Genomic DNA, 24690 nt, shown 5'->3' with positions numbered 1-24690 from the left:
CATGGCACATCGGTAGTGACAACCTGAAGGCTGAAATATACACCATGGAAGTTGTCTTCCTTTGTGTCAGTTGAATTTTGCAGCAACATATTCTCCTTAATGATACATACACTCAAAACCTACCATTCCTTTTGAGGACCTCCTTTCTCTATTTTTATGCATCAACTAGCTTTATTGTCTTCTTCCTTATCATATTAGATTCAACTACACAGCATAACCACTCTGAAGTAAACTAAAATCAGAATCCTAATCCTCAAGATCCCTGTTGCATATGTATCTAACCGAAAGCAATCCCTCAGCCATAAACATCATAATGCAAAACAATCAAGTCCTACAAAGCCCATTCATGAAATTTTTAATCCTTACCAATTGCAATAGAAATTAGGATTCCTGTCATGAAAAAGTTAAAAAGCAAAACTGGTGAACTTCTTTTATTCCCACAAGCTCTATTTTCTCAGATCTCATTGAAATGATCAAGTGCCAACTGGTATACTTTCACAACAAATAAAAGCAAAAATAATTAACCATGAATACTCAAGTATGTCAAGTTGAATCCCACAAGCTCTATTTCATTGCTCCTTTAAATTTCCTTTAGAAATGAATTACAATCTAGCAAATTGTCGGTAATTCTGAGAAAACAAAGTGGTTAGAGCAATCTATCACCAGATGATATTATTGAAGAATCATCAACAAAAAATTTTAACTCATAGAACATAGGAGATGCTCCTGTTCAATCAACTACAGAAACCAAAACTTCATACATATGGTCAGGATAGTAATCTGCAGAGTTTAGCCCCTTCTAAGCAAAACCCTAATTTCCCTTTGTCACTTTCTTCCTTCTTTCATTGCATGCCTTCAAAGCTTGAACTTCTGCCAAATATTTCAGCAACATAGAATTACAAAAGAAATTCAAGTATTGATCATATTCAAAAGGTACTCTTCATTAAAATTCATGGATATACAGCAAAGAGATCCAACAAAATGCCCAGATTTTCATATGGGAATTCACGACAATATTCACCCAAAAGACTAAAAATTTCAACATTAAATTTTCGTTCTTTTTCAACAATAAAATTTAAGAAAAAAATGCCACCGAACACAAAAAACCAAACCAAATAAAATTTTAGAGAATGAGATAGAGACTAAAGTGCATACCCATCTGGCAAGATTTCCAATTCCTGTCAGTTTTAACAAGACAGTCCTGCAAATTATATGATCAAATGGGTTATTCGAATCAGTCTTATTGCTAATATATATATATCTTTTTTTTTTTTTTTTTTTTTTTTTTTAATGGGGTTGCAATTGGCATATGATCAAATGGGTTATTCGAATCAGCCATATTGCTAAAATATATATTTATTTTAAATTTTTTATGGGGTTGGCATTGGATTACCTGCAAGGACAAGTAGAGAGAGGAACACTCATTGAGCTGCTTCACGTTCTCATCGTCTTCGTCCGCGTCGCTCTGATGAAGAGCTGGCTGCTGCTGTGCTTGTGGTTCAACCAGAGACTGCTTTCGCTCGCTTGGATTCGGTCGCCGTGGCTGCTCCTCCATTTTCCGGCTTCCGCTAGTTTTCGCCCTTGCCTTCGCCTTTTCCTTCAAGACCTCCTACAATTCTGAAATGATTTTTTTTTTTTTTTTTTTTTTTTTTTTAATTTTCAAAACCAAAATACATTTTCCCCAAAATTATTTAATAATTAAAAACATAAAATACTTTTTAAAATAAAAAAAATCACTTTTATAACATATTAAAACATTTTTTTGGGACAAAAAAGTACTTTTCAAAATCATTATAAAACATGTCAATTTTTTTTCTGACATGCTTGTTTGGTGTTTGTATTGAGTTAATAATCAATTTATTATTCAATTATTAATTACCTATTTTTTGAAAAAAAAACAAAAACAAAAAACAAAAATCAACAAAGAGAGAACGTTGCTTGTATCCATTGCAACATAACTATTAACATTAGTGTTCTACCCAACATATATGTTATTTTATTAGGTAGGTTAATTAGGGTAGGTGTAAATAATTTGGTTTAAAAAAAGGAAAAAAAAAATTAATGATTTATTTAGCATCATTCAACCGTGACATAATAGGTATTATATATATATATATATATATTCAATTCCCATATGTTTGTTGCGATTCTATTGATGTCTTCTAAATCTATAATTTTATTATTTTAATAAACTATTTTTATCAAAATAATAATAGAGATTTAAACCATACAAGTGTAAAGACATTTTTTATTTTATGTTTTATAGACTTTTATTTAGAATGATCCAACGACAATATGAAGGATCTTATGGACGTTAAATAATAAAAAAAAAAATTACAGTCAGTTTGATAATGATCGAATGACATTGTTTATTATGTCTGAATGATGATATCAACATAATTTTAGTATTTAAATATTTCTCTTAGTATTTAGAGTTAAAAGACAACATGTTAATTATAAACAAATTCAACTTGGACCTTTGATTATTATTGTGTTGAATAGTTGTTTAGCCAAACAATTGGTTGAAGATTTGCTATAAGAGTATGGAATGTTTGTTAATGCATTCTTGATAGCGCCTTTCGTTTTTTTCTGTGAAAAAATGTTTTGATGTGGTATAAAGGCAAAAAATCGTGTTTGTAAAATTATTACGTGTTTTGATTTGTTTAATGATGGATTTATCTTAAAAAACAAAAAAAAAAAAACAAATAAATATGACATGATATATATCATAAATGACTTTTTGAAAAAGAAAACCATCTCATTTTCATTTCTTTTTTGAAATTAAAAAAAAAAAAAAAAAAAAACAGCATTAATCATCACAAACGAAAAAAAAAAAGAAAGAAAAAAAAAGTGAGTAGGTGACTCATTTTTACTAACTATAGTTAGTTAGGGGGAAAGCATATTTGACCAACTATGGTTAGTTGGTCTGGTTAATACAAAAGGTTGAAAATAAAAACACCCATTAACCCAAAAATACAAGCGAGACACTTTCAATTCTCTAAGCATAAAATAAAAAGGAAAATAAAGGAAAAAAGAGCTATAATTCTTCTGTCTGATAATCCGATGTTCTGAGATTGTTGGTAACTTTGATTTCCCGAACATTAGTTCCAATCTGGTACGTCTCGATCGTCGCTGTTCTGATTATAAATCTCAAATTCTGGAACTTCTGTTGGGGATCTTTTAATAATTCCGTCACTGGCTATATGAATTCTTGGAACTTTAATTGATGCTTTATTGATCTATGGGCTGGTTTCGAATTTAGATTTGTATTGGAATTTATGTAGATTCTGTGAATTTGAATCTTTTGTCAACTGGGTATGTTGTGAACGCATTGATTGATTGAATTTTCGTTTATCGGTAGTAAATTTGGAAGACTGTTTTGGTTCTCTTTCGGCTACGGAAACTTGATTATCGTTTTGTTGATACTGGAATTTGTAGGTATGTTTTCTAGTCCTTGTTGCATGCAATGGCTAGCAATCTGTTTTAGTCGTCTCATTTGTATTTGTTACAAGTTGCTGATCTTAGAAGCTGGGATAATGAATCTCTGTTATCAATTTTGATTTTAATATTATTTTTGTTTCCAATAGGTTTGATGGTATTGGTTAATCGGTAATTTAGTGTTGCATTGTGGATTGATAGATTGAAAGATAGATGATAGATAGACTTGATGAATGTATTAGATATTGTTTTGTGCAGCAGAAAATGGCATCAATGGTTGCTAAGCCTTGCAGTAGTAGTAGCTGTCAATTATCCCCATCAGTTTCTGTTCAAGAAAAGGGTAGTAGGAATAAGAGGAAATTTCGGGCTGATCCGCCTGTAGGTGACCAAAGTAAGATTATCTTGTCGACTCAAATTGAATGCCCAAGTTATGAATTTTCAGCGGAGAAATTTGAAATCACCCCAGGTCATGGACAACCTAGTGCCTGTGACCTATGCAGTGTTAACCAGGATCACACTGATGGGTTGAAACTTGGTCTTGGATTGTCTAGTGCTATAGACTCATCTGAGGTCGGGCCTAGCCGGCCTAGAGAAGAATTAGAGGCAGATGAATTCCGAGATGCTGATTGGAGTGATCTTACAGAAGCTCAGCTTGAAGAACTTGTGTTAAGCAATTTGGATGCCATTTTCAAAAGTGCAATTAAAAAAATTGTTGTTTGTGGTTACACTGAAGAAGTTGCTACCAAGGCTATCTTAAGGTCTGGCCTTTGTTATGGGTGTAAAGACACAGTGTCAAACATAGTGGATAATGCTTTAGCATTTCTTAGAAGTGGCCAAGAGATTGATCCTTCAAGGGAGCACTATTTTGAGGATTTAAAGCAGCTGGAGAAGTATGTACTGGCAGAATTGGTTTGTGTTCTTCGAGAAGTTAGGCCTTTCTTCAGCACTGGGGATGCAATGTGGTGCTTGTTAATTTGTGATATGAATGTGTCACATGCTTGTGCAATGGAAGGAGACCCCTTGAGCAGTTTTGTGTGTGATGGGGCTGCAAGTGGGAGTTCCTACCTTTCCACCCAACCCCAGTTAAAGACAGAAACCAAAAGTTTGGAATTGAATCTTCCAAATCCTTCTAAATCATTTATTTGTTCTCATAGTACTCAGTCTGAGGCTTCCACTGTGGCAGGGGCTTCCAACACTACGAAACCAAAGAGTTCCCTTGTTCTCAACGGACTAGTATCAGAGAAAGAGGGCACAAATACATCAGATACCATTGATAAATCCATAAATGTTGCAGGAACCTGTCAATCTCCTGCAGTGGAAGAAAAGTTAGGGGGAAGTAGAAAGGTACATTCTGGTAGTACCAAAAGAGAATACATGCTCCGACAGAAGTCACTTCATGTGGAGAAACATTACCGGACATATGGATCTAAAGGATCTTCGAGAGGAGGGAAGCTGAGTGGTTTTAGTAGTTTAATCTTGGATAAAAAATTAAAATCTGTGTCTGACTCTACCGCTGTCAATCTAAAAAATGCTGCCTTAAAATTAAGTAAGCCAATGGGAGTTGATGTGCCCCAAGACAATGGGAACCATAGTCTTTCAACCAACTCTGGACCCTCTTCTTCTTCTGCAGCTTCTAACCTGGAAAGTGTTAATACCACTTCTACATTGTCAAAGACCAGTACCTCAACCACATTACACGCAGTTAGTCCTCCACCTGCATTGCCTGCAGTTAATACATCACCTCCATTATCAGCTGCCGATACTGAGCTTTCTCTTTCACTTCCTACAAAGAGCAACTCTGCTTTGGTGCCCGGCAGCTTCAATGTTGAGCCACCTAATTGTAGTTATGCTGGGATACCATATGATAAATCTCTCGGGCAGTGGGTTCCCCAGGACAAGAAGGATGACATGATTTTGAAACTGGTTCCAAGGGTTCGGGAACTGCAAAATCAGCTCCAGGAGTGGACAGAATGGGCAAATCAGAAAGTTATGCAGGCTGCTCGTAGGCTGGGTAAGGACAAGGCTGAACTTAAGACACTGAGGCAAGAGAAAGAAGAAGTTGAACGGCTCAAGAAAGAGAAGCAGACTCTGGAGGAAAACACTATGAAGAAGCTATCTGAGATGGAGAATGCTTTGGGCAAGGCTAGTGGGCAGGTTGAGCGAGCCAATTCTGCTGTCAAAAAGCTTCAGTTGGAGAATGCTGGACTGAGGAAAGAGATGGAAGCTGCTAAATTACGTGCGGCTGAGTCAGCTGCAAGCTGTCAGGAGGTATCAAAGAGGGAGAAGAAGACACTCATGAAATTTCAGTCATGGGAGAAGCAAAAATCCTTCTTCCAAGAAGAACTCATGACAGAAATACGCAAAGTAACACAACTGCTCCAGGAATTGGAGCAAGCCAAAGATCTCGAGGAGCAATTTGAGGTATGTTTTAAAAGTTTTTCCAATTTCCAACCCAACCCACCCCCCCCCAAACACGCACAAAACACCAAAATGAAATAATAATAATAATTTGATAAATGATACCCCACTTGGTATATTGTAATAATGGCTTCTTGTTGCCTTTAGTTGTATAGAGTGGAGGCCAACCAATATGTGAATGTGAACAGTGAGAGGTTTCTCATTGCCAACATTTTAAAAGATGCAACAGATAATGCACATCCAACCAGGGCATCCAATTAGGTTGCTACCTGCCATAGGAGTTTAACAAGTTTGACTTTAAATTCTTTGCCATAACATCTCTACAAGCCATGTCCTATGTGCAGTTAATGTGCAATTCGCAGTTCCATTGAGTGCAATGGACACCACTGGCCTACTGCTTTGGGAAGACAGATTACATTAGGTTCACGTATAGGTGCATGTGATGATAAAAAAGGGGAATAGATGCAAAGAGGTATACATATAGTAGGATTATTCTTATTAAGGCCTGCCTTAGGTATCCTTTAAGGCAAATGAGGTTTAGGTTATTCCATTTCCTGATCAAGGATTGGATTGACTAGCATTATTCTTTATATTATGAGTGGGTGTATTTCTTATTATTTATTACTTTGGATGAAAAATCTTGTGAAATCTTTTTGAAGTTTATTATCTCTTTATTTGTCATCTTGGTAGGTGGATTTACCTTCAGCACATCTGATTCACTTTTCTTTTAGGGCTTTTCTTTACCTTAAGTAGGCACATGTTTATGGGCCTGTGCACAGGCACACATGCGCCATTTTTATGCGTTTTGAAACTCCTGAGATTTTGTTCATTTCATTTTCTTTATTATTATTAGAAACATTTCCCTTTTTCAAAACACATATCAGAAGTGTGAAAGCATGATATTGGTAGTATGGTATGAGCCGTCAAACAAAAGGGCATGTTCATGTGGGGTTTTAGAGACTACTTATATTAAAGCTCTGAAAGTATACTGCTTTCTTGTTCCCCAAAGGTGCCATCCCTAGTTTTTCTTGGTGCTTGTGATTATGGTTTACCACTGGGTCCTTTCTCATCAAAAAGAAATATATCACAGGCTAGAGTCAACCAGGAGGAGAAAGCAAAGGAAGAACTACTTATGCAAGCCAATTCCATAAGAAAAGAAAGAGAACAAATTGAAACTTCAGCAAAATCGAAGGAAAATATGATTAAATCCAAAGCGGAAAAAAATCTGCAGAAATACAAAGATGACATTCAGAAGCTTGAAAAAGAAATTTCCCAATTGAGACTGAAAAGTGATTCTTCAAAAATTGCTGCACTCAGAAGGGGCATTGATGGAAGTTATGCCAACAGACTTATGGACATCAGAAATGGCCCAGATCACAAGGAGTCCCGGACCCCTTATATCTCAAAAGTAGTGAGAGATTTTCAGGACTACTCTGGGACAGGTGTGAAACGGGAACGGGAGTGTGTGATGTGCCTTTCAGAGGAGATGTCTGTTGTTTTTCTCCCATGTGCTCATCAGGTGGTGTGTACAACATGCAATGAGCTCCATGAGAAACAGGGGATGAAAGATTGCCCTTCTTGTAGGAGCACCATACAGCGGCGAATTCCTGTTCGTTATGCTCGTTCGTAATTGTTTTCAGAATTGAGTTGAGTGTTCTGAATAATGATTTTGGGACTCCTTTGAAATGAATCGAATGACCCATTTTTAATAGTTGAGATAATCAAGTTGCCTTACTTTGCAAATGGCAGGGTTTATGCTTGTGTTCAGCCTCCCCCTCCCCCTCCCCCTCCCCCTCTTCCATTATTTGATCATTTTTTTTCTTAATTTGGCCCCCTATAAGTAGAGCAGTTGGTAAGAGCCGATGGCCCGATGTCATGCCTCCTTTGAGTGAAGGCCTCAGCATTGTGCCACTAAAAATCTGGCTGGAAATGTTGTTATGGCCTTAAAATGTAAGGGATTATGCAATTGTTGATTAAAGTGCCTCAAGCTGGATCCAAAATCATAGGGTCAGGCTTAACTTTAAGACATGTCAATTTCCATATTATTATGGCTCAAGGTTCAGCCAAAAACCTTTTTCAAAAGAAGCTTTTCCGTCAAAACAAACAGAATCTAAGCGAGTGATGAGACGTAGTCAAGATTATTGTGATTGCAGTGTATGTGTAATTTGGGATAAGGAAGGAGAGAGCAGGATTGCATATGCCTCTTTTGTGTCCATGAGTGAACCACGTGGCACCATTTCTTTGGATTCAAACTATATTCTCAGCAAAGAGTGACGGGCCCTCCATGTAACGCTTTTGGGTTCATCGGAAGCCTCGACCACATACGAATGGGCCACTTTATTTGTTACTTTCCCTAATAGTAATATCATTATACATATGAATCTAAAATCCCCCGAAATTTCCTCCTATCAATGTCAAAGGCTCTAGAATCATATTCTACTCCTAACGTTTCCTTCTCGTTGGAATCATTTCTACAAGTATATCTCTATTTTTTATTTATTTATGTATTTATTATTATTTTATTATTTATTTTTATAATATTAGTCTGATATTTTTTTAAAGGTTAATTTAAGAAGAAGAATAAGACAAAGGTCATAATAAGTTAGGGCATTTCCAGCTAGTGTAGTCAAAATAACTACTAAAAAAGTATAAATTTTTACTTTAATTACTCGCTTTTCTATACGCAGTTCAACAAATTCTCTATTATTACTTTAAACAGTAAATATGCTCTTTTGCCTATTAATAGTCGTCGTGATTTGCACTTTTATGAAATGGTTACTTCGATTTTAAAAATTATTACAATAGGTACTTGCAATTTTTCCTTTGTCTTTTTAAGTCCCCTTAATTCTGTCTATATCCTGTCCAAAAATTTAACGGCGTACCATGTAAAAGCCTTTTAGCGACCTATGTGTCCCTCATGCCACGTCATTGATCAATTCTTGCCACATTGGTATCACGTCATTGATCAATTCATGTCACCATGGAAGACATGGTGGCGCTTAAAAGTTTTGATGTAACGGACCATTACAATTTTTTGATAGACTATAGTTATGGTAGTTTTAAAACTGAGAGAGCCATTCGATAAGAGAAATGTCACGGTTCTTTCAGTATTCTTTTAATTTTACATGAATATTGTTTTTTTTTTGTAAAAAAATGAGACACTAGTAGAGTAAGTTTTTTTCCGCTTATTTTAGAAAACAATATTCACGAACACCGGAATGAATCCTAACATTTATCAAATGATAAAAGGTGCAAATCAAAGAACCAAATTTGTATTTAACCTCTCTATCCTCTCATAGTATCATAAAAGTTTGAAGGGTATGAAAAATTTGTAGTAGTGGGAAGAGCTAGAGCCTAGCGATCAATCGTCTTTGAATTCTTGATATTAACATCGAAGCTGCATGAGACTCGATACTTCCTCAGTGGTTGTTAAATTGCGTGCCAAGATGAGCCTATCGGCAAGAAGAATTGACCCAATCAACTTGAAAGTACGCAAAACCCCCCCAATGACGCCACGTGTCGTCGTCTTTTTCACTCACCCATGCACTTCTTTCCAAGGTAAAGGCCATGGCAGATATTCAATCAACTGAAGGGCAGAGTGGGAACTTGCATATAATTCCAAGGATGGCATCAAACTAGCTATAACCGTAATTTCGTCCACTCACGTCGCCTCTCACGCCTCTGCTGTGAGATTTATTATAAAAAAAAAAAGAAAAAAACTACTAACTGCCAATTTTTGAATGAACATCTCTGTTTGCTAGAGTTCTGTCTGCAACTTCAGGAAGGTAAACATATATATATGATTGCTATTTCAACAATTTCACGATCAAATTAATAAGCTTGAGCCTGTTTCTTTCTAAATCATGAATTAAATTATACTTTGATTTAAGCAACAGAGAGTAGTGATTGATCATAAGCAGAGCAAAGGTGTGATCAAGATCAACAGTGAAAGAAGCTATGCTGGTGAGGACTACACCAGACGCTTGCAGCGAAAGAGTGTTGAAGAAGGGGAAGCATGTGGATCGCAATATTCATCTTCTCAAAGAAAACCTCCGCATCAGCCAAGCCGTGAACACGCGCTGCCGCAGCTCACAGTTTGCCGTCGTGAATGGGATAAAGAGCGCAAAGCCCAAGAGATTTGAGCCGCTACTCCGCGGCCTGCCCCGAGCGCAAGCCATCCTCACGCCATTGTCGCAGTCGGACCCTACGCCAACTACTAAAAAGGTACGGGTTAATTTTGTTGCACATACATGCCACAGCCCACATGGTGTAGGCCCTCGGTTCACCAGTGGTTGCCTCCATGGGACCGTGGTGGTTGAGGGATCAGGTTAGGCTAGCCCAAAAGTCCACTTGTTTAACCCGCAGCTCGGCCCGCCCAATGCAATCTTTTACATGAATTTTTTTTTTCTTTTTTTTTGAATAAGAAGAAAGTTGAGATGGACTTGGGATTGTCATTGAGGCCAAAAAATGAGTTTTGAGCTCTTGAGCCCAAAATTTTAAATAGAAAAATTAGGCAAAAATATAGGTACCTCACTCCGTCTACACTCAATTTATAGCATCTCTAGCATATGCTTTAAAGTGCTAATATTATTTATATTTAACTAAGAGAAATGCTAGAATTTAATAAAAAAATTATATTTTGCCCATAAAAGTTCACATGGCAAGATGTCACATCATTTTTTTTAAGAAAAAGAACAAAACAAAAAGAAGATAACGTGACATCTTGGTACACAGACTTTTATGGACAAAATATAGAGTTTTTATTAGATTATAAGATATCTCTTTAACGAATTTGAGTCATTTTGACTATCTAGCATATGCATTAAAGAAAATGTTTACTACAGTGATTTTTCACTTGTAAAAGTTGACCGTAACACATTGAGCGAATACAATAGTGTTTGATAATATAACTCGATGAAACAAGACAACAAAAAAGAGCTACATATGCTGAGCATGCACACTCTCAAAGAACCCTCACGAGGACACTTGGATTATTCAAACACTCACAACTACGTACACCTCAGTGACCTCACTTACGTGACTGCTCAAGAGGAGGCCTCGTGCCTCTAGCTTGTATGATCTTCAGCATGCAGATCATACGTGGCGGTGACAGAACGTTGGATCTATCCAAGGGAGAACAAAGTGTGGGGTGACGTGTAAATATAGGATAGAGAGACGTGTGGGAGGGAGAAAAAAAAGAGATGATTATTGGGGAAGAGGGCCGGGTGGCAAGAAATAGAATGTGGCGGTGGGCAGCTGGAAAGAGAGGGAGAAAGAAAGAAGGAAATGTTGCCTTTTTTAACACTTTTTACCTGCTCTTTTAGGGAGGTTAATTGTGATGGGTATTAGGTTGTTGTGGTAAAACGTGCGAGAGTTCTGTTGAAAGATTGAGTTGTTTGTGGAGGTGGGCTTATAGATAATAGATCGATATCCATGGAGGAACAGGTGGGTTATGAACTTTTGATGACGAAAGAAATGGTTTATGGCTCACCCGCAACTAGCTAGAATCGAACGTTCTTTAGAACCGGCAAATATTCTTTAATAATCCTTGTTTCTTGATGGCTAAACGAGACTAAAATATTTGAAAATTTAATTTTCTCCCCTTGCTTGCCTTCCACTGGAGGAGATATCTTTATAATAGTTTGAGATTATAAAAGTTTAAATTTGAATGTACATTCATCAAAATTTAGATACAAGTCAGTTTGATTTTGAATTTTATATTGTTGGTATTATCATTATCTCTCTCTTGGTCTTCATGGTTGAGTTGGTTTTTGAGTCACTGGCGTTTCTTTAATTACTTTTTGTACTTTCACAGCGTATCCTCTATCAAATGTGTATGCAGATAGGTTGCTAATTGTCTTAGTACAAGCCTTTCTTCGTGTTATATATACTAGTGTAGCATGCCTGAAATTTGTCTTTTCATTGGGTTTACACAGCGAGTATTTACTTTTGGCAAAGGAAGGAGTGAAGGCAACAAGGGCATGAAGTCTTTGGTAAGGCTTTATTTATCTTTCTACATGCACATGAATCGCGACCTTTTAATTGTGTCTGTAGAATCTGTTTGATCATATAATTGATGGTGTATTTGGACGTCTAGAATAAGTTAATAGATCACTGCGCAGGGCTACTGCACTGAAAAAAAAACGGTAATCCTTAGAGAAAAATAGTTTCACTACTCCTCACTAAGGGTGGCTATGAAGTCTCACCATAAACCAGAGTATTGGAATCTCTCCTCATGAGTGGAATAATTCTTTATTAAAACCTCATGATATTTGCATTTGGTTACAGCATTTATAAACCTAGAGGCTTAATCAAAATTAATCAGGTGAAATACAGAGGATTTATTTTATGCTCGAAATTAGATTTCATAGGTTAGGTTTAATAGTGTATATGTTGCAACCTTATTCTCATTTAAAATTTTAAATGAGGTGACACCATTGGATGCAACAAAACAAAAACAAAATTTTGATTGTAAAATGGATCATCTCCATTTCACTTGAAATGTGAAATGAAAAGGATTCTATTCCACAACTAATTTTTGAATGACAACTAATACTGAAGACACTACCCAAAGGACTTCTCCTAAGCAGAACAAACATCATATTATTACTGTAGAAATTTATAATAAATTGAAATATGTGAGAGAAGAGGGAAAGCAAGAGAGAGACAAAAGTTTGAATTTGATGGCTTTGTATGTGTGTCTTATTGAAGTTGGGAGGGAAGGGAGCAAACCTTGCAGAAATGGCGAGCATTGGGTTATCTGTACCACCAGGACTTACCATATCAACGGAAGCATGCCAAGAGTATCAGCAAAATGTAAAGAAGTTGCCTGAAGGTTTATGGGAGGAGATATTGGAAGGCTTGGAGACTGTGGAGAAGGACATGGGAGCTTCTCTTGGTGACCCTTCTAAGCCCCTCCTCCTCTCAGTCCGCTCTGGTGCTGCAGTAAGCCTTTTCCCACATAAGTATAGACTATAGAGTAGCTAGATATTATTTATTTATGTATTATGTACCCTAAACTCATTTGCGTCCATTCCAGCCAAAAAAAAAAAAAAAAAAAATGATCTGCCTCCTATTTATATGTAGATTTCCATGCCTGGCATGATGGACACTGTTCTCAACCTTGGACTCAATGATGAGGTAGTTACTGGTTTGGCATCAAAAAGTGGAGAGCGCTTTGCTTATGACTCGTACAGACGTTTTCTAGACATGTTTGGAGATGTTGTAAGTGCTTCTTCTAGATGTTGCTCGTTATGCTAACTTGTGCTCAGTTTGCAGTGCTTCTCAAGTCTCTGCTTAGTTTCCTGTCTTCTACAATTTGTTGGGCAATGCAAAGTCAGTGACACATTAAAACTACCAAAGTGAAATGTAATGCAAAGTGTTGATAATTGTGTGTGCACTTAAAATATTCATTTTGTATTTAAATGGAGTAAATTGTACAGTCGCCTTTTCTTGTTACTAAAATTATTAAAACATCGTCACCTTTAATTGGAGGTATTGGGAATTCCGCACTCTCTATTTGAGGAGAAGTTAGAAAAGTTGAAGAATGCAAAAGGAGTTAAACTTGACACTGAGCTAACGGCCTTTGATCTCAAAGAGCTGGTGGAACAGTACAAGAATGTTTATCTTGAAACTAAGGGTGAAAATTTTCCATCAGGTACCAAGTTCAACACTGGCTTCTTTACGTTTCCATCTTTTCATAGAAAAATCATTAAGTTGATAAAAGTGCACAGGGCAATCTGGATAAGACTGTTCATATATTTCCATTCTAGGATGTGCATAACCTACTTTAAACTCATCTCCTTTTGCCTGTATCTATATGCAGATCCGAAACAGCAATTACAGTTGTCTGTTAAAGCAGTTTTTGAATCTTGGGATAGCCCAAGGGCCATTAAGTACCGGGGCATCAATCAGATAACTGGATTGAAGGGCACTGCAGTAAACATTCAATGCATGGTATTCGGAAACATGGGAAACACTTCAGGGACGGGTGTTCTGTTTACTAGGAATCCTAGCACTGGTGAGAAGAAGCTCTATGGGGAGTTTCTGATCAATGCTCAGGTTTTATGTGCTGCTCCCATCTTGAGCTTACTTTAAGCCTCTATCTTCTCTTTTTTATGTAAATAGCAGTAGTTTCATCTTTGTAATGATTTTGTAAGTGTAGCTGAAGAATGGATTTGAATAGGGAGAAGATGTAGTTGCTGGAATTAGGACACCAGAAGACTTGGACACCATGAAAAGTTGCATGCCTGAAGCTTACAAAGAGCTTGTGGAGAACTGTGAAATTTTAGAGCAACATTACAAAGATATGATGGTAAAAGTTTACATCTCCTTGTAAAGATGATTTTTTTTCATCCCTATACTATTCTTGACCTTGATTTCTGAGATTATAATGGCCGTTATGTTCTCAAAGTCTGAAATACAAGTCAGTAATATTTTGCCAACATTTTGCTTGCTGATATTATTTTTTCAAACATTATGACGATCTCTATTGTACTTCAATAACATACTAATATGTGGTCCTCTCTGATAAATACAGGACATCGAATTCACAGTCCAAGAAAATAGGTTATGGATGTTGCAGTGCCGCTCTGGAAAGCGTACTGGTAAAGGTGCAGTAAAGATAGCTGTAGACATGGTTAACGAAGGGCTTGTTGATATGCGCTCTGCAATTAAGATGGTGGAGCCACAGCATCTTGACCAACTTCTTCATCCCCAGGTTTATATATGTCAAGAGTGCTCTGATAGCAAATAGATCTGCCGATAAATTGACTTTTTGAACCTAAGCACAAACAAAATTTGGTATTGGTTAACTGTCTTTGAAGGAGCTTAAAACACCGACTTCGATAGAAAACTATAAGCTATGGCTGTACACAACACTGTTCTGGTAATCATTTCTAGTTTGCTCAATGGTGAAGATCCCCATAGCTTTCTAATTGTTCACTGTGCACATATGTAATGTATGCATTTGTGAATTTCTCTACATATGAGCACATTGACAGTATAATGTAAAGGTCTTCCTAACTTCATTGAAATATTGTTGGACTAGTTTGAGGCTCCAGCTGCTTACAAAGACAAAGTGGTTGCCAAGGGCTTGCCAGCATCACCAGGAGCTGCAGTGGGGCAGGTTGTATTTGGAGCTGATGAAGCTGAAGCATGGCATGCACAAGGAAAGAGTGCCATCTTGGTATGTTCATATTAATGTCCATTTTCATCATTCTTTTGCTTTCTTGGAACTGTTAGTTTGTTTTGAGCTGAACAGAGAGGAATTCCCCATGTCTTAGATAAATCCAGCCTTTGTGATGACTGATGCATAAGCTTACTGATCGACTAGATGGAAAAATTAATCCAGGAATGATTCAGTTACGGTTCTAATGGAATTGCAGTCCTGTTCACTGAAGCCTTTCATTGTAATATGACTGAAACAAACTCTCTACAACAAAACCTGGATGCTTCGTCAGGATATGACTATTTGTTAGATTATTGAACATTAATGATGTTAGGTTGAACAGATTATGTTCTACAGGAAAGATATCGTTATGTCTTTGGTTGCTCTTTTCACAATTCTGTTAGCATTCACAATACCTTATGTTGTATATGCATTTGAACTTGAGTTTCCCAAATCATTTAGAACTGAAGTTTTACATGATTTGTGTAATTGAAGGTGAGGACAGAGACCAGCCCAGAGGACATTGGTGGTATGCATGCAGCTGTTGGAATCTTGACAGCAAGGGGTGGAATGACATCTCACGCGGCTGTTGTAGCACGTGGATGGGGAAAGTGTTGTGTTTCTGGCTGTTCTGAAATCCGTGTAAATGACAATGAGAAGGTGGACTTTTAAATTTTGTTCTCCTATACGTAATAGCTGTTACAGTACAAGAGGGAATACTTTCAATTTTTTCGGTTAAGTAATATAAGAGGGAATAAACAAAAAGGTTGCTTTATCAACGTTGCAGGTGGTTGTGATTGGAGACAGGGTGATTGAGGAAGGAGCGTGGCTCTCGCTCAATGGGTCAACAGGTGAAGTGATATTGGGGAAACAGCCACTCTCTCCTCCGGCTTTAAGTGGTGACTTGGAGATCTTTATGTCTTGGGCTGATAAAATAAGGCGTCTCAAGGTGCTACACTTCCTGTAACTGTTATTAAGTGCTACTGCTGTATCAGTACTTGTTGAATATTTTATAATCTAATTTAGTGGCACGATGCTGGAATAGGTTATGGCAAATGCTGACACACCTGAAGATGCACAAACGGCAAGAAATAATGGTGCCCAAGGGATTGGCCTCTGCAGGACAGAGCACATGGTAACTATTTTTCTTATACCATGGTCTTCCTCCTCATCGTACATGTAAAAGACACTGTATATCTTTGCCAGATATATAGACTTATTTATCCTTGGGGTGATTGGAAGTGCCATATAAATTGCATGGTTCATTGTTTTCCAGACAGGATACACACATATATATGTAAGTCCTATAGAAATTGTATGGTTCATGTTCATTGTTTTCCACTTATGAGAACTTGTTGAGTTTTTTTTTTGGACACCTAAACAATTTCTCATTTCTATATTTTGGCATTTTTTTCCATGCATATTTCATATGCAATAAGGGAAATGCTCACTGGTATTGACTAAAAACAAAATCTTAGCTTTACTTGGTATGTCACCTTTTATAGAGTAGAGTAAGGTTACAAATTTTCAGTTATCCTGTTTTGGTATGTTTCAGTTCTTTGCTTCAGATGAGAGGCTAAAGGCTGTGAGGAAGATGATAATGGCAGTTACAACAGAACAGAGGAAGGCTGCACTGGATTCGTTATTACCTTATCAAAGATCTGACTTTGAAGGAATTTTCCGTGCAATGGATGGTACTATTCTCTTATGTTGATTTAAATTTTTGAAGGATAAGAAATTTCTAACTTTTGGAACAACAAATTTGTAACCTGCAATCACAAAACCAATGGTGCAACGTACAACTTCATCAGTATTTTGGGCACTCATTCTACATTTGAAAATTTATTGTACATTTTTTTTATTGAGCTTTTACTTGCTCAAGATTAGTTATCAAATTTCAGGCCTTCCAGTAACAATCCGACTATTAGACCCTCCACTTCATGAGTTTCTTCCAGAAGGTGACGTACAAGATATTGTAAGTGAACTAACTGCAGAGACTGGCATGAATGAGGATGAAGTTTTTTCGAGAATTGAGAAGTTAGCAGAAGTAAATCCCATGCTTGGTTTTCGAGGCTGCAGGTTCAGTGGCTTCCTTATGAGCTTTTGATCTAAAATTGCTCAACAAATTTTATTTTTGGATAGCAACTATTATAATTTTTGCTTGTGTTGGTCGTTTGTCATATTATAACCAAAGGTTTTCTGAATAAACAATGGAGATAGATTCTTAGTTAAAAACCAATAGAGACGTTATTTAACAGACATCACATACTTGGTCCCTCTTGCATCATGTTGGGCTCTAAATCTTGTGATGCTAAACTAAGAAAAAGATGAGATAGATTGAACACCAGCTGCATCTCATCTTGACCACGCTTCAAAATAATGATCAATCCACAAGCAACCAACAATAGCCCGATTGTGTGCGCAGATTGCAAATTCAGAACACTATTCCAAACAAGAAATGTGTAACACTAGAAGAGAGGAAGAAGAGAAAAGAGAAGTATTAGTTAGAATTTCTGAAATCATCATTTTATATCAGCTTTTTCATTGTTGAACACAACAGTTACTGACTGTTAAAAAATGACTATTGGAAAGCGGTTATTAATGTCAAAATTCGAACAAAAATATGACTGTTAGAATTGCAGTTGTACAGGTTCCAAAAAAAGCATCAGATTGGCTTGTGGCTCGTGCAATGATGTGTACGTGCAAAGTGTGTGTAAAGCGCCAATGTGACGCGCACACGAGCGCAGCCAATGCTTCACACTGGGTGACACCACAAGGAAAAGTTGAAAATTTAAGAAAAGGAGGGAACAACTTATTTTATTGAAATAATCTAACAAGTTACAATCTAATTTCAAGTGGTAGCAAGGAATTTTTCTAGTAATTTTAAGATTTCTTTATAGGGTGGAATTTGTAGCCTATGTAAAGGTTTGTCTTGAACATTATTTCATCATTGAGATTATTAAGTTTACTGTCGAGTTGTTTTTAATAAAAAAGAGAGTGTGTTTACTGTTCTTTTCTTCTTTTATATCGGTTCCATTATGTTACTACCCATCCCTTTTCTGACCATGTAATTAATTGATGATATAGTTAATCAATCAACTATCCTCTTGAGTCCATATTAAACTGTTCCAGAAAAAGGGATGGGTATGGAATAAATCTCAACACTGTAGTTGCTGCTAGCATTTTATATATTCCAATGGTTCATGAACTTCAAGTAAAAGTTACAAGAAATGCACAAAAAACATCTCATTGTTGTTCACAAATGGGTTTTGCTTGTTTCTCAACAGGCTAGGGATATCATATCCGGAACTCACTGAAATGCAGGCACGCGCAATCTTTCAGGCTGCTGTCTCAATGAGCAACCAGGGTGTCAAAGTTCTTCCAGAAATAATGGTTCCCCTTGTTGGAACCCCTCAGGCATGATATCTGTCCCTTCCTTAATCTTCTACAATGTTAGGTTCGTTCACTGTGCCTACAGGCCCTACAGTGAGGGAAAGATGCTACTCTATGTACATTGCTTATTCCAAAGTCTATTTTGTCTTTTTATTTCTTTTTCTTTGTAGAATATCTGTATGTCACTTGAAACAAGAAAACTGAGTCTGTGTGATTAAACTTCATGCATTTCTAGATATGCTTCTCTACCAAAAATTGATCTCATAGTCATAACATCAAAATTGATCCGACTTTTTATATTTTTAAGGGATAAAAACCCGAAAAATTCCTTCTTCTGAGAAAAAAAATGACATCTTTCATGGCAGGAACTAGGACATCAAGTGAGTCTAATACGAAGTGTTGCAAAGAAGGTGTTATCTGAGATGGGTTCCTCCTTGAGCTATAAGGTGGGGACAATGATTGAAATCCCTAGAGCTGCTCTGGTTGCAGATGAGGTATGGCAAGTTGAATTGTTCCTTCCATGTTTTATGAATACTATTTATATTTTGAAGCCATCTTCCCCCTCCCCCCCCTCTCTTCTCTCTCTCTTGGTTGTGTACAACTTTGAATGTAGCATTCATTATTGCTTATTAATGCCCTGCATCCTTTAATCATTGCTTATAGATTGCAAAGGAAGCAGAGTTCTTCTCCTTTGGGACCAATGATCTTACACAGATGACCTTTGGTTACAGTAGAGATGATGTTGGCAAGTTTCTCCCTATTTACCTAGCCCAAGGCATTCTGCAAAATGATCCGTTTGAGGTTATCTTATTTTCATGCTTCCTTGGGGTTCATTAGAAGATAGCTTATACTTATAGAAACAAAAGTTTCCCTATTTAAGGGAATGGAGAAAAATTGTAACTGATTTCCTGACACTCAATAGTCCAATTTTGTTGCTCGCAGGTTCTTGATCAAAGAGGTGTCGGTCAGCTCATCAAGATTGCCACTGAAAGGGGTCGTGCAGCTAGGCCTAGCTTAAAGGTATATGGTAACCTTGTATTATGAGCTGCTTGTGCCGTTGAAGTATGTACAAATGTTCTATGGAGTGCTGATAGGATGTTTGGGTTTATCTGAGAAAGATATTATGTCATGATTGTGGCAAAAATAATGCTCCAATCATGTTTATGCAACCATGCCAAGCAATGCATAGCTTCAATTAGCCGTTTATGACTACTTTGGAGTTGCCAGAGGATTTGACTTCATCCGTTTTAAGATGGTATGTCAACCTGTCAAGGATGATGGGGCTGCATCTTGCAGCATCCATCTTCACTTCAGAAAGATGAAATGTTTCTGTGGTGCCCTATCATCTATCATCTATCATCAATTGAACCTGATATCAATTCTCAAATCCTTTGAATATCCCATGCAAACTGCTGTGCTAGCAGCTTATTGTCATGGAGAAGCATATAGTTTTGTCTATGGTTTATTTTTCTAGACTTAAAAATATGATGTTGACAAACAGGTTGGAATATGTGGAGAGCATGGTGGGGAACCTTCTTCCGTTGCCTTCTTTGCAGAGGCTGGACTGGACTATGTTTCATGTTCTCCATTCAGGTTGGCTTGACATGGCACTTAATTTGAAATTTTCTATACTGCTTTCACAATACCAAAACATAAAAAATCCTGATTTGTATTTTATCTACAGGGTTCCAATTGCTAGGCTTGCAGCTGCTCAAGTTGCCGTTTGAGAGGGTAAACTACTTCAACACATGACTTGACTGTGTGCAGTAACTGCAGTGTATATACATATCTCATTTACAGGAACTCACAATAATTACATTGGTGTACAATAAGAAGGCAAAGAAAAAAGGAATGTTATATGAACATTATATAAGTGAAAAAGAGGGGACAAATCCTCCTATGGGAAAGAGAGGATCAGAATAGATGATTCAAAGGAAAAAAAGCTCTGTGAATTAAATAATATCTTCTGTTTAGTATTCTTAAAATAAATATGTAACTGTAAACAAGTCGTGATTTGGTACAAGTTAGATGTAGATGGTTTTGCTGCTCTGTAGCATGTACATGTAATATTTGGGTCTCCTGTAAATCCACTAAATATGTAAGATTGCTTTCTTTAGATTATTAATTAAAGAAACAATTTGTCTTTTGTAGGTTGGAAAAATGATATGGTTGGTTTGTAAATGAGAAGAGTGAAGAAAGGGGAGAGGGACGAAAATATATATAAATTTTTGTTCCGAGTTTGAAATTATTAGTGTTTTCTTTTTGCCTTCTCCACACAATAAAACATAGGAAAGCAAAAGAAGTCAATTTTATTAATCTTATAGGAAATATGTAAGCATTATCTTGGTATATGAAAAGATTATCTCAATCAATATGCTTTACAAGACATTTTTTTGTTTTTAACATTGATAAAACAATGATGAAACTGGGGCCACTTGCTCGTTGATTACAATATCATAGATGCAGTTGAGAATTTTTTTTAACCCAAATTTTATCTATGACACATTCAATAGCTAATATGAGCGGCTGAATTTGCGTCTTTGAGTCTTCACATGATCAATTCTCCAAGACTTCAAATGACACATAATCACTTTCGTACCATCCATTATATGACCAAATTTACTCAAATTTTTACTCTCCATCGCATTGACAAGATAATTAAAACAAAAGAAGAAAGAAATTGCATTAAACATATCATTAAGTGTAAAGCAATACCTTTAAAAGCTTTGAGGCTTTCTTTTATATTTTTTAAATGGTGATTGGGATTCCAATTATTACACCATTTGAATTTTTAACAGAAGTGGTTGTCAAGTTTATTTAGACAAGTGAATTCTGTATCCTAGATTGTTTGGGAGGTAAGTAGGCCTTGGCAATCTCTTTAGTTAGAAATTCAGGCAACTGAATGACACGAATTCTTATCCATCATGTGAATAACAAAATGCAAATTATATGTCCCTAAGAGTTAGCTCAATCGGTTGAGACCACGCCTAATGAGATGGATTCACTAGTTCGAATCCTCCGAATTCTCATCCCCTCTCTTGTGCGGACATATGTAAAAAAAAAAAAAAAAAAAAAAAATGCAAATTATATTTTTCAAGGCTAGGGTTTCTTAAATTACTTTACACTTTCACAACTCGTCTTGGGCAGTAATTTTTAGGATTTGGGCTTAAAAAGTGCGGTAAAAACAAATTACAAAATTTATGCTATTGTTTTTTCAATAATCTAAATTGAATTTCCCTTTCTCTCTATTTATTTATTTATAAAAGATTTGAAATTAAGCCAGATCCTAATTTTTGTATCGACTTTGTAATACAGCATTACAAGTTTACAACAGAACAAAGAAGGCGTCTTGGTAAAGAGTAATCGTATTGCGTCGAGTTCGACATTCTCGAAGCAAGATATATAATTTTCGTTAATTTCATTACAATAAATATATTAAGTCGACCTTTGTTCGACGGCACAAACGTAAGACTTGCCCTTCCAGTTGGGTCATGGTGGGCGGCCAGACCTGAACTCTCTTTTCCCGACTCCATAGAGCGTCAAAAGCATAATAATAAAAAAAAACCTACAAGTCTCAGCTTTCTCCTTCACTCTCACAAAGTTACTGCTGGATCATTCTACCAAGAAAAATGACCGTTGAGTGCTACGTGGTGGTGCACAACATAGCGAAACGGCACAACGTGGGCACACTGGCCCGGAGCGCCACGGCCTTCGGCGTCTCCGAACTGATATTAGTCGGCCGCCGGGATTTAAACACCTTTGGAAGCCACGGTTCCACCTCCCACCTCCGCTTCCGCCACTTCCACTCCCTCTCTGACGCTCGCCTATTCCTCAAGGTCCGATTAATTCCAAAATGTCTTTTGTTTTGGTTCTTTTGGGTTTGGAATGTAAAATCTTGAACTGGGTGTCTGTGTTTCACGAGAAAGATTGTGATATCTTTGGGTTCTTAGATTAAAAAGTCGGTTCTTTTCGGTTTGGAATGTAAAATCTTTAACTGGGGTTTTGTGTTTCAGAAGAATGATTGTGATATTGTGGGGTCCTATTTAAAAAGCCTTTGTTTTGGTTCTTTTGGGTCTGGAATGCAAATGCGTTAACTCGGTGCTTCTGTTTCAGGATAAAGATTGTGATATTTGTGGGGTGGAGATCACGGACACTGCTATGGCTGTCAATCAGCATCCTTTCAAGAAAAGCACCGCTTTTCTACTCGGAAACGAGGTATGACATTACTATAATTCATGCATACTGATCGAACTACTTCTATTTGAGCACCCATATTTGGGGTTTTGATAGTTATACGTGTTAGTATGAATTTTCTTGTTCTACTGGTAATTTAGGAATTTGGGAGATTTTCAATTAATTTTCTGTTTCTTGATGGAATTTCCATTCAAGTATGAATTCCTGAATCGTATGCTTTATTATTTCAATGACAATGTGCTGAGTCAATTCAATTGTTTAGTAATCATGTTGTTGAGGTGAGGATAATTTTACAACATCTGTTTGCAATCTGTGCATTAATTCCTTGATATCTTTCTTTTGCTGCAAAACACTTGATAGTTTATCGCTGTAGGTTTTTAGCATCACATTAGAGTTGATATATGCAATATAGTGGATAGAAGCTTTCCTTTTGAATATTTGGATGAATCAAATTAAAACCTTATAAGTTTGGGTTGGGCTTGTGTATTCAATCAGTTACCCACGGTACCAACTTGGTGATAAGTTAGAAGTGCCACTGAGGGTTGCGTTGGCATTTTTCTATATTGCACTAAAGCTCAGCAGAAGAAGAAACTGCAATATTGTAGTTTGTGATCGTTTGGGTAGACCTATTGTTAGGGTATGTTATTTGATGCTTTGTCTTTACTTTGTAGGGAACCGGCCTTTCTGCTAAAGAATGTGAGATATGCGATTTTTTTGTTTATATCCCACAGTATGGGTGTGGTACTGCTTCGCTGAATGTTACAGTAGCGGCTTCTATTGTATTGCATCATTTTGGAGGTAATTTGCTTGAACATCATCGAAGTGCTCATTGAATAAGTTTGCACCTTTTAGGGTTTCTACTTGCATGCAGTTCATTGTATAAGCATCATAGATAACCAATGAGATTTAACTCAAATGGCACCTCCTCCTCCCGTAATTACAGGGTAGAAGGTGTTGTTGACATGAATTACCATATATTGTTTACAGGTAAATTTAAGTAGAGAATTGAATCTTATCTCATGTAAAGAAGGAAGAGACAAATTACTTTGCATTTAAATGAGCAGGTGCAGAACCACGATAGAGCTTGGGGGCTATTCTCATAATTTTTTTTTTTTTAAAAAAAATCTATACAAATTCTTCTAAAAAAAATAAACTTTTAACCGCTCCCCCCCAAGTATTTTTTTTTAGTTTTGTCCCCTCGAACCTGAAATTCTAGTTCTGCCCTAGAGAGGAGGGCATCACATTTCAATCAAGTGGAGCCAATTTGCACTGCATACAAGTGCTCTTGAGACATCGATTTCAGTCTCATTTACTTTTGATTGAAAACAAAAAAACTTAGTATATCATTATTGTAGAACTTGACCAACTTCTCACTGGTGGTTATCTTCAGTTTGGGCAGGCTTCCCCGAGAGAAGCCGTGATGGGAGCAAGTTTGTTGTGGCTGAGAGACCTGTAAGACAGATGAGACGAAATTACTGTTCAGAAACAGCTGATGCCATAATTGAAGAGCGCAAATCTAGGAGGGAAAATGCTTCTAATGGTTTCTTTGATGAGAGCGGAAGTAGCAATTCAGCCTCTAACTCATCCTCTAACCTTCTGGATGCATTGTTTGGCAATGATTGATTGATTGATTGAAGGGAGATAACTATTTGATATGATTTGCATCATAAAGCATTGAGAACAGTGGGTTGTGGGTCTGCATTGGCTCGAGTGTTGTGAAGAGAAACAAACAGCTCGTACATAAGCAGTGCCTTGAGACGCCCATTACTAGAGAAAATTGTTGTTGTAAGTTAACCGATTGAGAGAAGCTTCTTGATAAAAGGGTTGTGTTGCAAGTTATGGTGAGAATTTGATGCAATTCCCATGAGTGACTGAGAAGATATTAAATGAGCTTTGATCAATTTTGCTTGGATCATCTCTCTATGTAATTGCATTAGTAAGGATCATATTATTCTTTTCATTTTCTTTCTGATAATTGTGAGAAATTATTTGATTATTCAATCCTCTTCTCTCTCTCTCTCCACCTACCTGTTGACTTATTTTACGTTACATGCACAAGCATCCAAGCCGATGGAAAA

At 36.7% G+C, this 24690-nt stretch overlaps 4 protein-coding genes across 7 annotated transcripts; 3 read left to right on the top strand and 1 right to left on the bottom strand.

Annotated features, from left to right (window-relative positions):
- Window positions 1-352: 352 nt before the first annotated feature.
- LOC132167534 (Cox19-like CHCH family protein) lies at window positions 353-1617 on the bottom strand. The gene is made up of 3 exons (XM_059578540.2): window positions 1394-1617; window positions 1156-1201; window positions 353-870 (listed from the first exon to the last, which is right to left on the bottom strand). Exons 1-3 carry the CDS (start codon window positions 1553-1555, stop codon window positions 812-814), a joined length of 267 nt encoding a protein of 88 aa, XP_059434523.1. The 5' UTR covers window positions 1556-1617; the 3' UTR covers window positions 353-811.
- A 1376-nt stretch (window positions 1618-2993) lies between these two features.
- LOC132167090 (putative E3 ubiquitin-protein ligase RF298) lies at window positions 2994-7609 on the top strand. Of its 2 annotated transcripts, none has more exons than XM_059577986.2 (3): window positions 2994-3115; window positions 3700-5859; window positions 6947-7609. In XM_059577986.2, the coding sequence occupies exons 2-3, from the start codon at window positions 3703-3705 to the stop codon at window positions 7484-7486; spliced, it is 2697 nt and encodes an 898-aa protein (XP_059433969.2). In that variant the 5' UTR covers window positions 2994-3115; window positions 3700-3702; the 3' UTR covers window positions 7487-7609. The 2 variants fall into 2 exon arrangements, with proteins under 2 accessions (XP_059433969.2, XP_059433968.2); XM_059577985.2 differs by having other exon boundaries at window positions 3697-5859.
- A 2146-nt stretch (window positions 7610-9755) lies between these two features.
- PPDK (pyruvate orthophosphate dikinase) lies at window positions 9756-20661 on the top strand. Of its 3 annotated transcripts, XM_088513165.1 has the most exons (21): window positions 9756-10080; window positions 11793-11849; window positions 12568-12801; window positions 12943-13080; window positions 13351-13513; window positions 13682-13917; window positions 14042-14170; window positions 14396-14575; window positions 14906-15043; window positions 15521-15685; window positions 15813-15974; window positions 16071-16160; window positions 16581-16719; window positions 16927-17104; window positions 18313-18442; window positions 18784-18912; window positions 19082-19219; window positions 19361-19438; window positions 19920-20011; window positions 20103-20149; window positions 20570-20661. In XM_088513165.1, the coding sequence occupies exons 1-20, from the start codon at window positions 9814-9816 to the stop codon at window positions 20143-20145; spliced, it is 2886 nt and encodes a 961-aa protein (XP_088369291.1). In that variant the 5' UTR covers window positions 9756-9813; the 3' UTR covers window positions 20146-20149; window positions 20570-20661. The 3 variants fall into 3 exon arrangements, with proteins under 3 accessions (XP_088369291.1, XP_088369290.1, XP_059448028.2); XM_088513164.1 differs by lacking the exon at window positions 20570-20661 and having other exon boundaries at window positions 20103-20465; XM_059592045.2 differs by lacking the exons at window positions 9756-10080; window positions 20570-20661 and adding an exon at window positions 11056-11301 and having other exon boundaries at window positions 20103-20465.
- A 1243-nt stretch (window positions 20662-21904) lies between these two features.
- Window positions 21905-24606, top strand: LOC132161795 (tRNA/rRNA methyltransferase (SpoU) family protein). Its single transcript, XM_059571991.2, has 4 exons — window positions 21905-22254; window positions 22532-22633; window positions 23284-23410; window positions 24003-24606. The coding sequence occupies exons 1-4, from the start codon at window positions 22048-22050 to the stop codon at window positions 24233-24235; spliced, it is 669 nt and encodes a 222-aa protein (XP_059427974.2). The 5' UTR covers window positions 21905-22047; the 3' UTR covers window positions 24236-24606.
- The last annotated feature ends 84 nt before the right edge of the window (window positions 24607-24690 follow it).

This window comes from Corylus avellana, chromosome 2 (genome assembly GCF_965113065.1).
Source record: "Corylus avellana chromosome 2, dhCorAvel1.hap1.2, whole genome shotgun sequence".
Taxonomy (NCBI): Eukaryota; Viridiplantae; Streptophyta; class Magnoliopsida; order Fagales; family Betulaceae; genus Corylus; species Corylus avellana.
This window is presented reverse-complemented; position numbering and strand designations above follow the sequence as displayed.

Excerpts from the sequence above, each read along its gene's own strand:
- LOC132167534 (XM_059578540.2), bottom strand. The coding sequence starts at position 1,555 with ATGGAGGAGCAGCCACGGCGACCGAATCCAAGCGAGCGAAAGCAGTCT. Across the intron at positions 1,202-1,393 it reads CTCTCTACTTGTCCTTGCAG|GACTGTCTTGTTAAAACTGA; the intron begins GTAATCCAATGC and ends TATAATTTGCAG. Across the intron at positions 871-1,155 it reads TTGGAAATCTTGCCAGATGG|AAGTTCAAGCTTTGAAGGCA; the intron begins GTATGCACTTTA and ends AATATTTGGCAG.
- LOC132167090 (XM_059577986.2), top strand. The coding sequence starts at position 3,703 with ATGGCATCAATGGTTGCTAAGCCTTGCAGTAGTAGTAGCTGTCAATTA. Across the intron at positions 5,860-6,946 it reads ATCTCGAGGAGCAATTTGAG|GCTAGAGTCAACCAGGAGGA; the intron begins GTATGTTTTAAA and ends AATATATCACAG.
- PPDK (XM_088513165.1), top strand. The coding sequence starts at position 9,814 with ATGCTGGTGAGGACTACACCAGACGCTTGCAGCGAAAGAGTGTTGAAG. Across the intron at positions 10,081-11,792 it reads CTACGCCAACTACTAAAAAG|CGAGTATTTACTTTTGGCAA; the intron begins GTACGGGTTAAT and ends GGGTTTACACAG. Across the intron at positions 13,918-14,041 it reads AGTTTCTGATCAATGCTCAG|GGAGAAGATGTAGTTGCTGG; the intron begins GTTTTATGTGCT and ends GGATTTGAATAG.
- LOC132161795 (XM_059571991.2), top strand. The coding sequence starts at position 22,048 with ATGACCGTTGAGTGCTACGTGGTGGTGCACAACATAGCGAAACGGCAC. Across the intron at positions 22,255-22,531 it reads ACGCTCGCCTATTCCTCAAG|GATAAAGATTGTGATATTTG; the intron begins GTCCGATTAATT and ends CTTCTGTTTCAG. Across the intron at positions 22,634-23,283 it reads CTTTTCTACTCGGAAACGAG|GGAACCGGCCTTTCTGCTAA; the intron begins GTATGACATTAC and ends TTTACTTTGTAG.